We start from the raw sequence: 15,554 nt of genomic DNA, 5'->3' as shown, positions 1-15,554 counted from the left end.
AAGATTATAGATGGGCACTTAATGTCCAAGGATACACATTGTATCAAAATGTATCGGACATGGAAACCATAGAAAGGGTGCAGAGGAGATTTAAAAGGATGTTGCCTGGATTGGGGAGCATGCCTTATGAGAATAGGTTGAGTGAACTTGGCCTTTTCTCCTTGGAGCGACAGAGGATGAGAGGTGACCTGATAGAGGTGTACAAGATGATGAGAGAGGCATTGATCGTGTGGATAGTCAGAGGCTTTTCCCCAGGGCTGAATTGGCTAGTGTGAGAGGGCATAGTGTTAAGGTGCTTGGAAGTAGGTACAGAGGAGATGTTACGGGTGAGTTTTTTACGTAGAGAGTGGTGAGTGCGTGGAATGGGCTGCCGGCGGCAGAGGCGGAAATGATAGGGTCTTTTAAGAGACTCCTGGATAGCTACATGGAGCTTGGAAAAATAGAGGGCTATGGGTAAAGCCTAGGTCGTTCTAAGGTAGGGACATGTTCGACACAGCTGTATCTTGTTGACCTGCACTATGCAAATAGTGCTTCTGTTTGAAGCTGAGCTCCCACATTTTGCCAAATCATTTACTGAAATATAAGAGGATGGGTTTTTTATTCAATGTCTGTAAGGCATAGGTTCTTTATCAACCTATTTTATCTAGCTGTGAGGCCTCAGGAAGCATTGACCATTTCCCGCATTGGTGACACAGTAATGCAGCTGGAAAAGTTGACACCTCACAGCTCCAAGCCCATGTTTGATCCCATTCCCAGTGTTGACTGTATGGAGTTTGCACCACCTTCCTTGTCACTGTCTGTGTTTCTTCTAGGTGTTCCAGTTCTTCACACATACCAAAGTATGGTGAATTGGTGAGTTAATTGAATATTATAAATTGCCCCTAGTGTGTATTTAAGTGCAGTGGTAGAATTTGGGAGAAATTTCTGTGCCATATGAGAGTATGATTCTGTCTTGGGAGCCAACTTTGGGGAAAGGCAAATATCGATGATGAGATTCCCCATCACTTTCAGTGTATCATTGCAGCCTTGTTCAATTGAGGATCAGATATTTGATGGTCAAGACCTTTGGCCTGTCATAAAACTCATGGTCAACTAGGCAGCAGTTATCTCTGCTTCCCATTTACTTTGAACAGGTGTATCAATGCAGAGCCTCTCCCAGGCTACAGCCCCAGTATTGAGGTGCTGGTTCATTTCTGTTGACTGCTACATTCATGTACCTGATACTAGACTCCCAAAATAGACACTCTATTCCAAGCCTTGTCATGGTGGAGATTACCAAGCAGATCAAGGAAAAGAATCAGGGATATGTTCATAGCATCCTGGATGAGCAACACCTGAGATCTCTGGCTCAAACCGTTTAAATTGCAAGAGCATAATTCAGCATGTTATCATGAACTTTGGGTCCATTCACAATGAACACAGAATCCCTGTATGAGTGATGAAAGAAGTGCTAAGCCATTGCAACATCTTTGCATGTTCTTCTGCTATTCCCACTAATGATAAACAAATAGATGCATAATAATGGCAACAGCACTGAATGGAATAATTTGACCATTCTGAGTTTGTCCTGATTCTCCGCAAAAGCAATACAGCAATAATGATGTTTCATTACCCTAGATGCTACTCGTTCTTGTACTTTTTTCAAATTGCTCAAATGTCATCTACAAGTTTGCAGATGGCACTACTGTTGGCAGAATTTCAAATGGCGACAAGGGCGCATTCTGGAGAGAGATCAGCTGGTTGAGTGGTGTCACAACAGCAGCTTCTTCCTCAACTTCAGCAAGGCTAAGGAATTGATTGCGGACAAGGAAGAGGAAGTCAGGAGAACACACACCAGTCTACATTGAGGGTCAGCAACAAAAATGGTGAACAGCTTCGAGTTCCTGGGCATCTACATCTAGCTGTATCTATTTTTGATCTAACACTGATGAAATCATGAAAAAGGCATGCCAACAGTTATATTCCATTAAGAGTTTGAGGAGATCTGATATGCCACTAAAGACTCTAGCATATTTCTGCAGATATATGATGGAGAGCATTCCAACTTTTTGCATCACTGCCTGGTATGGTGGCTCTAATGCAGAAGATTGAAAGAGGCTACAGAGAGTTGTAGACTCAGCCGGCTCCATCATAGGCACATCTTCAAAGGGTGGTGTCTTAAAGAAGGTGGCATCCATCACTAAGGATCCTCACTATCCAGGAATGCCCCTCTCACAATCAGATTTCTGAAAGTCCATGAACACCATCTCCCTACTCCTCTTCTGCACTATCTACCTATTCATTTGTTCATTTTAACTTACAGTAATTTTTTTATGTTTTGCAATGTACTGCTACCACAAAACAACAAAATGTATGACATACTATATGTCAGTAATAATAAATCTGAACACTTTCTGCTGTCTGATTGGTGTAGATCTCATATTATTTGGAGTTTCATTATTGTAGCTGTCCATGACTTTCTCTATTCTAAGGCAAATTATCTTTGCTTTTCCAGCCTTCTAATAGGAAATCTGTCCAGTACTCCCTCCAAGACCTTTATCTTGGGTTGGAATTGCTTGATCCAACCCCTCCTGCTAACCTTACCACATAATTCCCATGGCAACACTAGCCTTTTGTGACCTTGCAAGTTAAATTGAGCTTGAGATTTCAGTGCTGTGATTGTCTCATGAAGCAGAATGATATATACCAAGTGGCACCTAAGCCTCTCATGGTGGATCCTGCTCTATTTCTGGATCATACTAATGACCTCTTGATAGATTATGCTGCAAAAGGCTTTTTTAACATTTTTAAATGGCTCTGGTATGTCAATTGTGCGTGCTTAAAAATAGGTGAAACATTTTAAAAACATAATTTAAAAACTGGAAAATTTTACTTAAAATGCATTCAGAAACAACTACCTGAAATTACTACTTCAGAAAAGGGTGATGATACCGTTCAAATTAATGAGGTCACTCTGTATATGTTAACTCTGTATATGTTAACCTTGTACTGGTCTAAAGACTATTATTCTTTGGCTCACCACAATTGAGCTCCCCGGACTTGGAAGTCAATCCAACAACAGAACAAGAAGTCAGTTGTCTTATGTCTTATATCTGACATCTGGCACAGTCCTAGTTTGTCTGTTGTAATGCATAGATACAGATGTTGGGTCTATACTGATGAGCTGTTGTGGCAAGTTGACAGTTCTGTGCAAATGATCAGCACAGTCTGATTCATACTTTCTAAGATGTGACTGAGCTAGCATTTTCTACACAGTTCTCCAGCCCCTTGGTATGAACATAGAATTCTCCAACTTATGGTAATTCCCTCCCCCCCCTTCCCCTATCCCTATTACACTCTGCCCCCTCCCCCAGTTGCGTATCACCTCCCTCATGGTTCCGCCTCTTGTGTTTTCCCCTATTCCTTCTTCACCTTTCCTGCCTATCACCTCCCTGCTTCCCTTCTCCCACCCCTTTATCTTTCCCCTTACTGGTTTTTCACCTGGAACCTACCAGCCTTCTCTTTCCCACCCTCCCCCCACCTTATTTATAGGGCCTCTGCCCCTTCCCTCTTCAGTCCTGATGAAGGGTTCTGGCCTGAAACGTTGACTGATCGTTTCCATGGATGCAGCTCGACCTGCTGAGTTCCTCCAGCATGTTGTGAAGTGTTGCTTCTACACAGTTCATTGTGTCTTCCTCACCTTGGTGTCCTACATCTGTGTTGAGTTAAAAAAAATGCTAGGGCTGTATTATAAAAGTATCTCACTCTGAGGTGAAAATCAATTTTACATAAATAAGCTGTCTCACTTAAATAATAATACTGTGACCCAAGTTTTAATGAAGCATATTTCTTCCTCCTCAACATCTTGTAGAAGAACCAACATTTGAAGAAAAGGGAAACCAAGAATCAGTTCAACTTTCCATTGAGGAAATAGCTTCTCAGGAAGAAGAACTTCTTGATTCTACTCTTAAAACCAGAGGTATAAATAGGAAAAAGTTGAAATATACTCAACATTTGATGGCTTATGATAGAACCTTGTATACTGCTTACTTGGATGTTTCTCACCTTTCTACCTTGGATCAAGTTAGATTCTTCATTTCTCCCTCTCCAACAGTCTATCGCAACCTTGAACTGCTTCTCCTTGAATCTTTTTCCTGTCTTGATTTTCGTCGTCTGAGTACCTTGTCATGCTTTAAATGGAGCACACATCTCATTGTTATTTTAAGCCACCTCTGTTCTCTTTTTCCTGCTGCAAGTTTTTATTACTGAGTTTTTCTGTAAACCCAAGCCTTTTAACCTTAATTGCCACTGTATCTGACATTTTCTTTTAACAACTGTCTTTGACATTCATATAATACTTATAGGGAGGAAAAATTGCCTTCTCTTTTACTTTTCCTACAGCCATCCTGCAAGCTATACCCTGCTCCTATTGAAACCTTGCTTGTCTTCCTCTTTGAGTATTGAAAAATACAGTGCTTCTTGCTTTCCTTTTAGTTTCATATATTTTTGTGAGATCACAAAAAAGGCATGAACGTATTTCCCATGTCTGCTTCAGATATTTTCCATAGATTCTTACTCCACAGAAACTTATTCCACAACTTTATTATCCTTCAGATGAAAGTTTTCCACCTGCTTACTTCCAATGTTTCTTTTATTCTTTGGCATTGTGAACTGTGGATTGTCCATTTTGAATTTTCCAGTAGATCAGACAGTGAGGGCAGGAAAAATCTGAGAATTAGACTTTGATTTGCTTTCAGTCTTGCTTGAAGATGATAAACCTGAATCTGACTTCAGTGTTCGGCATCTCAGCACCGCTCTTCCTAGTGGTTGTTCCCACTAAAAGTTCAGTCAAGTCAGTGGATCCTATACCATATCACAGCCTGTCTCTCATTTATGCATATATAATCATTATTATTATGTGCAACGTTATATGATGTGGGCGATCATGGTCTTAACCATGATTGTTCTTTGCAGTTTTTACTACAGAATTGATTTTCCATTGCTGCCTTCTGTGCAGTATCTTTCCAAGAAGAGTGAACCCATCCGTTATCAATAATCTCTAGAGATTGTTTACCTGGTATCATTAGTTGCATAACCAGCACTTGTGATATGCACCAGCTGCTCAATCGACCAACCACCACCTGCTCCTGTGGCTTCACGTGACCCTGATCGGGGGAGGCAAAGGGGTGCTACACCTTTCCCAAGGGTATATACACAGAAATATTCCTACAAGTTTGCTAGACAGTGGTTTAAGTGGGGATGGTGATTTTATTTTTGAAGGAAAAGGCCTTTTGGGAATATGGAGGTTTGGCTATATTAAATTAGATCTACTTAAGCCAGATTGAACTCAGGACTTCTGGTCTGTACTGCTAGGTGCTTTTTGATGCCATTCAAGAGTGTGTTCTTGTACAATCACATTTTTCTTTTTCTTTGGCTTACAGTTCTGTGTTGTGCTTGTGCAGATTTCATGCCTGCACTAATCAGGAAGAAGTTACAAATAGCAGCATGGCACTTTCACCAGCAGAGGTGGAATCCAGTACATAGAATGACAATGCAGCAACCCTACTCATATTGCTGACATCTTTTTGAAGCAATAATTGTTTTAGGTGAAGACCTTTAGAAGGTTTTTAAATAGCTTGAGTTTCCAAATGATTGTGAGCCATATTCGAAAGCCAAATGGTCAGGTGTTGAGTATTAGAGCAAGAAAGTCTTGCTGTGGCTTTATAAAACCTTAGTCAGAAAACATTTGGAATATTGCATGCAGTTCTGGCCCCCATTAGGAAAGATGTGGAATTGGTGCAGAAGAGATTTACTAGGATTCTGCCTGGATTAGGGGGTATGAGCTGCAAGGAAAGGTTGGAAAACTTAGGTTGTTCTCCTTTGAGTATCAGAGGCTGAAAGGAGGCCTTTAAAATTGAGAGACATAGATTGGGTTGATGGTCAGAATCTTCTTGGAATAGAAATGCCAAACACCATTAAACAAACTTTTAAGTTTCAAGTTGGGGGTGGGGTGGAATGTTTAAAAGCAAGGTCAAGGGCACCTGCTACACAGAATGGGCTACCAGGAATAGTCGTGAAATCAGACAGTTTAAGATGTTTTTAGATGATTACATGAATATAGAAGGACTGGAAAACTACGTACTATACATAGGAAGAGGTCGTTTGGTATAAATTGGCATCAAAGTCTACATAACATCAGGAACGGAATGGCTTGCCACTGCTGTAATAATCTATGTTCTAAATTCAGTGGACTATATGGTAATGAGTTTCATGGAGCTGGGATCTCTGATGGGTAAAACAAAATGGATGAAGTAATCTCAGCGCCTCTTGATGAAAGATGGCCAGGATTCATGACGCTGCCCTTTTAAATTATTTCTAAATAGAAATGGCAAACATTCACTGATGTGGCTTTCAATTTTAAATTTTCAATACATTATTTGAGAATTGTTATTTTATCATGAAGGCCATTGAGGTAGAGACTGTTGTATTATTATGATAATAGTAGATAAGTATTTAAAGTAAAAGGAGATGTAGACTTGGGCAGTCACTATGCTTGATACTGTTCCATACTGTGGATATTTATACTTTTAAGTGCTAACATTAAATTACCAACACTAAACACCAACTGTTTTTTTCATCTCTATGTGTAACCATGTGAACAAAAATGGTAAATCACTATGTTGTTTGTAGTTACAGAACTTGAAGGAAATCTGGTTGCAGAAGTAAGGCCATTGGAAGAAGACCTAGAAAAGACTGAATTGCCAATGATGCCAACTCTGACGTCCATGGAATCGGCACAGACAGTAGAAGGTAGGGAATAAAATTTAACATTTGATATTACTTAAATGTTTGGTTAAGAACATCTGCCCATTATGATTCTGAGTCATACATATCAGGATGGCGTTGGTTCAATCCCATGTCAATACTGAGTTGAGTGTAACCAGCTTGGATAGCAGTTAAAGTTTCAGTTGATCTCTGCTTCCCTGTGGAAGAATGTAGGGGTGGGGGAGGGATGGCTGGGTGGAGAGGAATTATCAATCATGTCCTTGCTGTGATGATTAACCTTAAAATGCATTCTGGACTTCGGGGTGATTGCAATATTTGATTTTATTCAAGGTTTCTATTTGCTTTCATTATGAGTGCATTAAATCCCCTAGAATCTAGCAAGGAATATTTGCCTTCAAAAATAAAGGTTGACATTTGGAAGAAATTGAGATATAATAAGATATTAGCCTGCTTGCTCCTGAGCCCAAAGTTGTGTAGGGGTGCTGCACAAAGATTAGGGAAAATTGTCTGTGGGGGGCATTAAAACAGTGCATGTCAGTTTTACTTACTTTGTTCTTTTTTCCTAATTTTGCTTTTGGGAATTACTTTTGCTATTATGTTTTGATATATTAATTGCCATGACAGTAATTCAATAACACAGGATACAGATTCAAATCCCACCAAGACAAATTGTAACACTAAAGTTTGGGTCTGGTTTATCATCAAAAATTGACTACCGAAGCTGTCAGATTTTTGTGACAATTCAGTGCCTTTGCTGATTTCCATTAAGCTTTCCACCTTGTCTGTCTCGTCTTAATGCAATTCCACATGTGCAAAAGGTGACTATTTCCTTCAGTTTCTTCAGGGAATTACGTGGCCTTACTGGCATTCCTTCTCTGAACATTACTGTTCATGTTGCTGTACAGCTCATCAAGAGTTGCCTTGACACTTTCCCTTTGGCTTTTAAAAAAAAAATAAAACTGCAACAGAATTAAGGGTTGACCTGAATTTGAGTTTAAAAGTGCCTTGCAGTCATAAAATAGAAGGTTATTTTTCCAGAGTATATTCAAAATTAGTTCAGTTGGCAAATGTGCCATATGGTACAGTATTAAGCTATGCAGATGGGGTTGTTCCTCTGTATTTCCTGAGCTAGTTAGTTTCAAGGCCAGGGAGGCGTGTTTCCTTGCCAGAGAAGGGAGACAAACAAGCTACTTCAGCTAATGTGCAAGTATGAACATCTGATGAGAACAGGTAGAGCATTTGGATAATGTGCGTAGGTTAGATATAAGAAAACATGGCTGCATACAGAGGGAACTGGAAAGTTGCTTGTATGTAGGATGACCTTCATCAGAACTTTCCCTTTCAGATAATAACAAGAACATACTAGAGAGTGCAAGGAGGGTGCAGTGAGCTGGTGTAACATACTCCAAGAATGATAGTGGAAGGATAGAAGTTTACACAATACAAGTTTAACTGGATGAACAGTAGTTTCAGAACATTAATTCAGTTATGGTGCATCAATGTAAGGGAGTAAAAGTCACTGAGCAATATCATGTGCACTTTGTAGCCATTGGCGATAATGCATCTGGTGAGCGTAGAAGAGGAGTGACTCTCATTCATTTTCAATTTCATATGTGACCTACTTAAATGATTGCCCCACTGTTTGAAAATATTTTTTAAAAGCTCAAAACCTTAATCTTAATATGATTTGTATTACATCCTACTTTATTAGTTTTGTATTAACAGAATACTGAGGAAAGGAGAACATAGAACTACAGTAGTACAACACAGGAACGGGGTCTTCAGCTCACAATGCTGTACCGAACCAGTTAATAGCCAATTAAACTGATTCCTTCTGCCTGCACAATGTCCGTATCCTTCCATTTTCCTCACATTCATGACACTATCTAAACATCTCTTAAAAGTCCCATATGTATCTGCCTCTACGAGCACCCTAGGCACCACATTCCAGGTACTCATCATTCTTGTGTTTTAAAAAAAAATCTTAACCCCACTCACCTTATTTCCATGCCCTCTGATATTAGACTTCTCAACTCTGTGGAAAAGAGACTGTCTCTCTATCTATGCCTCTCATAGTCTTATAAACCTCTATCACATCTCCCCCCAGCCATGAGAGTCTGTTCAAACTCTCGTTATAGTACATGCCCTCTAATCCAGGCAATATCTTGGTAACAAACATCAAAATTGCTGGTGAACGCAGCAGGCCAGGCAGCATCTCTAGGAAGAGGTACAGTCGATGTTTCGAGCCGAGACCCTTCGTCAGGACTAACTGAAGGAAGAGCTAGTAAGAGATTTGAAAGTGGGAGGGGGAGGGGGAGATCCAAAATGACAGGAGAAGACAGGAGGGGGAGGGATGGAACCTAGAGCTGGACAGGTGATTGGCAAAAGGGATATGAGAGGATCATGGGACATGAGGCCCAGGGAGAAAGAAAAGGGGGAGAGGGGGAAAAACCCAGAAGATGGGCAAGGGGTACAGTGAGAGGGACAGATGGAGAAAAAGGAGAGAGAGAGAGAAAGAATGTGTGTATATAAATAAATAACGGATGGGGTACAAGGGGGAGGTGGGGCATTAGTGGAAGTTTGAGAAGTCAATGTTCATGCCATCAGGTTGGAGGCTACCCAGACGGCATATAAGGTGTTGTTCCTCCAACCTGAGTGTGGCTTCATCTTTACAGTAGAGGAGGCCGTGGATAGACATATCAGAATGGGAATGGGATGTGGAATTAAAATGTGTGGCCACTGGGAGATCCTACTTTCGCTGATGGACAGAGCGTAGGTGTTCAGCGAAACGATCTCCCAGTCTGCGTCGGGTCTCACCAATATATAGAAGGCCACATCAGGAGCACCGGATGCAGTATATCACCCCAGCCGACTCACAGGTGAAGTGTTGCCTCACCTGGAAGGACGGTGTGGGGCCCTGAATGGTGGTAAGGGAGGAAGTGTAAGGGCATGTGTAGAACTTGTTCTGCTTACAAGGATAAGTGCCAGGTGGGAGATTGGTGGGGAGGGATGGGGGGGGACGAATGGACAAGGGAGTCGCGTAGGGAGCGATCCCTGCGGAAAGCAGAGAGAGAGAGGGGGGGAGGGAAAGATGTGCTTAGTGGTGGGATCCCGTTGGAGGTGGCGGAAGTTACAGAGAACAATATGTTGGACCTGGAGACTGGTCGGGTGGTAGGTGAGGACAAGGGGAACCCTATTCCTAGTGGGGTGGCGGGAGGATGGAGTGAGAGCAGATGTGTGAAATGGAGGAGATGCGTTTGAGAGCAGAGTTGATGGTGGAGGAAGGGAAGCCCCTTGCTTTAAAAAAAAAAGGAGGACATCTCCCTCGTCCTGGAATGAAAAGCCTCATCCTGAGAGCAGATGCGGCGGAGACGGAGGAATTGCGAGAAGGGGATGGTATTTTTGCAAGAGACAGGGTGAGAAGAGGAATAGTCCAGATGGCTGTGAGAGTCAGTAGGCTTATAGTAGACATCAGTAGATAAGCTGTCTCCAGAGATAGAGACAGAATGATCTAGAAAGGGGAGGGAGGTGTCGGAAATGGACCAGGTAAACTTGAGCGCAGGGTGAAAGTTGGAGGCAAAGTTATTGAAGTCAACAAACTCAGCATGTTGTTCAGGAAGCAGTGCCAATGCAGTCGTCAATGTAGCGAAGGAAAAGTGGGGGACAGATACCAGAATAGGCTTGGAACAATATCTTGGTAAACCTCTTTTGTGCCCTCTCCAAAGCTTTGAAATCCTTCCTATAATGGGGCAACCAGAACTGTATGTAATACTCCAAATGCGGCCTAACTACAGTTTTATAAAGCTGGAACATAACTTACTGACTTTTGAATTCATTGCCTCAGCTAATAAAGGCGAGCTTAACCACCCTATCAACCTGTGTAGCCACCTTCAGTGAATTATGAACTTGGACACAAAGTTGCCTCTGTCCATCAACACTGTTAAGAGTCTTGCTGTCTCTCTCTGTTACACCTTGGTAGGTCAAACATTTCACATTTGGCCGGGTTAAATTCCATTTGCCAGTCATCTATGCTGTCCACAACACCTCCTGTCTTCGTATCATCTGCAAACTTACTAACCCACCCAACTACATTTTTACCCAGACCATTTAAATTCATCACAAACAGCAGATGTCTCAGTACAGATAACAGACAAAACACCATATACGATTAATTGATTACAATTTATAGATATTACTGTAACTATATAATTAATAGAGATAAAATATAAAAGGAAAATCAAAGGTGCCAAACTTATCAAAGTTCAATCTCTTTGTGCATAAACAGTTGGAGCTCTAGTAATGATCCTCTCTTCACCATTCAATCCCCTCTGACCACTTCGACCTGCCACCTGGGACTAACCACGGTGGTCGACCAGACGCTCCACATGAGTCTGTCTCCATCTCCTGTCCTCGCTGAAGACCCTGGACCTCGGGGTCTGACCCCGTTAGCCAGCTCACAGCACCGCATCACTCTCTCTCTCCCCATCACGCCTTCTGTCCCTAAAAACCCACGCATCACAATAGCTTACAGACACACAAGAAAGAATAACATCTATCCCAACTGGTTTGTTCGCTCTCTTATCAATAATATAACCCAAACAAGCTGCTAGCGAGAGAACTTTCTCAGCAGTTAACATAACAAAGAAGCCATTTTAATTATAACATAATAAAGAAGCCATTTTAATTATAACATAACAAAGAAGCCATTTTAATTAGCCTATGCAGTAACATAAAAGAAGAAACCCCTTACACATGTTTGTCCAGCCTCTCCTTACAGCAAATGTCCTCTGATCTAGGCAGCATATTGGTAACCCTTGTCTGTGCCCCCTCCAAAGCCTCCAGATGTGACCTAATTGGAGTTGTATAAAGGTGCAGCACTAACTTCCCAACTCTTGAACTCAGTCCTTGATTAATAAAGGCAAGCATGCCATATGCTTCCATTACCACCCTATCCAACCCATTTAGCCACTTTTAGGGAGCTGTGGACTATTTGTTGGCTCCTTTACTTCATATATTTGTTTAATTTCTGAGTAACTCACTATCTAATGATAAATTTATTTTATGCTTTCTATTTTCATTCCCTGACTGTGGGTGGGCATCATTCTTTTTTATGTCCTTGAACTGATTGATTTGCCACAACATTTTAGAGGGGACTTAATTTGGAATTGCATATAGGTCAGACAAGCTAATAACTCAGATCTGTCCCCACAAGTCATCAGAAGCAATCTGACAATTTCATTACAAGCACCTTTTTTTTTGTTAATTTTATGTTTAATTGTCATTTATTTCAGGGTTTAAATTTACCTATCTGTTTTGGTGGGATTTGAGCTTATCTTTAAGTTGGTGGTTCACATGTCTCTGAAAATCGAGACACATAATTACACAGTTGAGCACAGGACTGAGCAGAGTTATAAGAAATGGCAAAAGTAATAAAGACGCTGGTTATTTGTCCATGCCCTTGATTTTCTATTGCAGACAGATTCTTCTGCTTCAGGAATAGAAGGCATTTACTTTGTTCAAATAAAAATCCATTGGATTGTGCTGTGTGAAGGCAGTGATATCTGAATGAGTGTTGTACCAATTTTGCTAATATAATAGCTGGAATACAACACAAATTGCAGATTCTAATTGGGTCAACTAGAGTAGTTTGTGTCATAATTGAGCTCCTAACCAATGTGTTTAGATTTATTGTTGCTTTTATATACAAGTTACATTGGGAGAGGGCAAGAAGATTATTCAACCCTGGGCAAACTAGACACATTTATCTTTGTCCATTCATCCAACAAAAATATTGCTGTTGCATTACATCTTAAGTAAAAGTACTTTTCATCATTGAAAATCATAGAGAAATACTGCATTTAAAGGTGAGGAGCTATTACAGTAGTACACAACTCTATCTTCTGCAGGAATCCAGAGATTAGCTGCACAAACACTAGTTTACCAAAATCTCAGCTCACAATTGAGCTTAATAATTGGGCCATAAAGCCATCATGATGAAATTATTAATTGATTATATGGTATTGATTGAACTTGGGCCTTTCTGGCATGGTTTAATGCTGTTGCAATCTGTGATTCTTCCTTCTGTGCTTTTAAATGATTATACCAGGTGTTGCTTTTTTAACACCGATGTCATAAATATGGAGGTATGCGGAATAGGAGAGCAAAAGAACCGTTGAATACATCTGTATTTTGAGTTGATGATGATAATGTTATATTTAGCTGCTATTTTTCCCTTGTGTAGAAGAATTGGGTGTACCATTCACCAGCCTGACTCAAGTTGAAACATCTTTCCACCCTGTAGACTGCAGTGACCCATCTTTGAGCAGTGCTGTCATAATGGATGATCACTTAGTTTCAAATGTGATGAAGACAGAGGTCACAGTTAATGCTGAACTGCAAGCACCAATAAACAACTCGCTGCAACAGGAGAACTTGGGCCATGGCACTGAAGCTTCTGTGTTCACAGAACCATTGCCACCCTCCTCCAGAAATACTGGCTTTGCGATGGACACTATGGTACTTACCAGCAACACCACGAGCACTGTTGCCCCAGTTACAGAAGTTTTACCTTTGAAACGTGCCCCTGAGAAAGATAAACTTGTAAATGAAGTAAGAGAAATCGCACAAGCTAAAGAACCCCAAGTAGCAAAAGTACCTGTGGAGAAGAAAAAGAAAAAGAAAAAGCGTTCGCATCCAAAGGCATCTCAACCTGTAGTAGATGTTCCTCCTAAAGCTAAAGATGTACATAAAATTATTTCTGATCAGCGGCTAGCAGAGCTGTCTGCTGGAGTGATACAAGAACATAAAGAAATTGTTTCAAACACTCAGAGATCATTTAAAGAAGTAACAGGAATGAAGGAAAAAGCAAAACAGGTAGATAATACATCAAGCCAAGGCAGTGCTTGGGCAACAGGAAGTGCAGGGGATAAAATGGCAACTGCTCCGATGCAAAATATTAAAGCTGCTTCAGAGGGTTATAAAACAGCTATGGTAGGGAGCCAGAGAGGAGAGTTAACACTTCCAGAGAGTTCATCACAGGTAGAATCAATTTCTGAAGTGGAATTGACTGAGCACCCTTTGGATTCCTGGAACAGGGAGGTGACTTCCCCTGAATCTCTCCAAGCAGGTGAGGTCGAAAAAGTAATACAGCCACCTTTAGAACAGTGGAGTGGTGAAAATGCTTCTTGCAAATCACAGAAAGAGTCTCAGGAAAGCAAGTTAGCAATGCCTTCTCTGGAACTTAGGGACAGAGATAATGCTCCCTCTGAATCAATGGAAATGCCTGAAATTAAGGAGATTGAAGGATCTTATCTTGAACATGTGGATCAAACAACTATTCACTCAGGATCAAAGCAGACACCGAAAGTGGAAGAAATAGTAGAGACACCTCTAGAGAATAGTAGGGAAATTACTGCTCCTGTGTCACAGGAATCCTCTAAAGTGGGAGAAGTACAGACCCTACTGAAACTTGGAGGTGAAGAAAATGCTTCCCCTAAGATGGATCTGTCATCTGAGGTAATAGAAATGGCAGAGCCCCTAACTGAGAATCTAGGTAGAGAAATGTCTTCCTTTGAGTGGAAGGAAGTACCTGAGATAAGCACTTGTGTAGAACATGTTGCTAGTCAAAATATTCCTACTCACTCAGAGCACCTGCCTGCAGAGGGGATGGTAGAGAACTCTCAACTTGTTAGTAAAAGAGCTGCTCCCCCTGAAATGAACAAGGAAGTAGAGATCCGTCTAGATCATATGAGTAAAGAAATGGATAGTCTTAATTCTCAACAAATGCCTTTGGTAAAGGAGATAGCAGAGATGCTTATAGACGACGTAGATATTCCTCTTGAATCAAATAAATTGTCCGAGGTGAAGGAGGTGATTGGGCATTCTTTGGAGCAAGTTGGTAGACAATCTATTCCCCAACACTCAGAGGAGACATCAGGAGTGACAAAGTTAGCAGAAAGCCCTTTGACCTGTATGTATGTAGAGGCGGGTGTCCTTGAACCAGAGCAAGTATCAGAGTTGAAGGAGATAGTAGAGAGTTCTCAACAACATCTGAGTGAAGAATTGGGCTCCCTTGAGTTAATGCAAACAAAGGAGGTGAAGGAGATGGTGGAACCCTCTCTGACAAGAGAATCAGTTGTCGTTGAGTCACAGCATTCATCAGAGGTAATGGGCGTGATAGCGACCCCTCTTGAACATGCAAATACCGAAGTGACTCCCCTTGATTTACAGCACACTGCTGAAGGGACATGGGTAGTGAATGCTTCTTCAGAGCATCGTGGTACTGAACTTACATCCACTGAATCGCAACAGAAATCTGAGATAAAAGAGCATGAGAGTCCTCCGCAATGCTGGGATAGTGAATCTGCTTCCCCTGAATTGCAGCAAAGTTCTGAGATTAATGAGATGCCAGAGAGTCCTCTAGAGTGTCATACTGAAGTCAAACTCTCTGAGTGCACTGACCAAGTTGCATCCCTATCACTGAAGCAGGAAGCATCAAAAGCACCAGATAATAATGAGGGGAAAAGTCCAAAGTCACCATTGAAAAAAGGAGGTGCAAAACTCCTCCAAAAGCAAGGGTTCATGAAAGGTATTTCACAGAAGGAAACTGGTGCAAGAGTGTCTCCTGAACAGCACAGGGCCTTGAAGACCTCAATGCAGCCAAAAGTTACAAAGGTTTTGAACCAACGACGAGGAGATAATGTGCCTGTAGAACCAAAGGACTCTGGAGATGTTAATGCACAGTCTAACCAGGGGCATCTGGATGAAGGAACTCGTCAAGATGAAGGTGT

General features: G+C 41.3%; 1 protein-coding gene across 8 annotated transcripts in view; it reads left to right on the top strand.

Moving 5' to 3' along the window:
* Positions 1-15,554, top strand: part of LOC134351033 (microtubule-associated protein 4-like) — a 317,873-nt gene that overhangs the window by 208,172 nt on the left and 94,147 nt on the right. For 6 of the 8 annotated variants that reach the window (XM_063057031.1, XM_063057078.1, XM_063057068.1 and 3 more), the window contains 3 exons: positions 3,851-3,958; positions 6,670-6,789; positions 13,007-15,550. In XM_063057031.1, the coding sequence (XP_062913101.1) occupies positions 3,851-3,958; positions 6,670-6,789; positions 13,007-15,550 (2,772 nt within the window). The remainder of the gene's footprint in view (positions 1-3,850; positions 3,959-6,669; positions 6,790-13,006; positions 15,551-15,554) is intronic. The other 2 variants (XM_063057050.1, XM_063057058.1) reach the window with 2 other exon arrangements.

This window comes from Mobula hypostoma, chromosome 1, assembly GCF_963921235.1.
Source record: "Mobula hypostoma chromosome 1, sMobHyp1.1, whole genome shotgun sequence".
NCBI lineage: Eukaryota > Metazoa > Chordata > Chondrichthyes > Myliobatiformes > Myliobatidae > Mobula > Mobula hypostoma.
The sequence above is the reverse complement of the archived record's forward strand: the minus strand, read 5'-3'. Positions and strand labels throughout refer to the sequence as shown.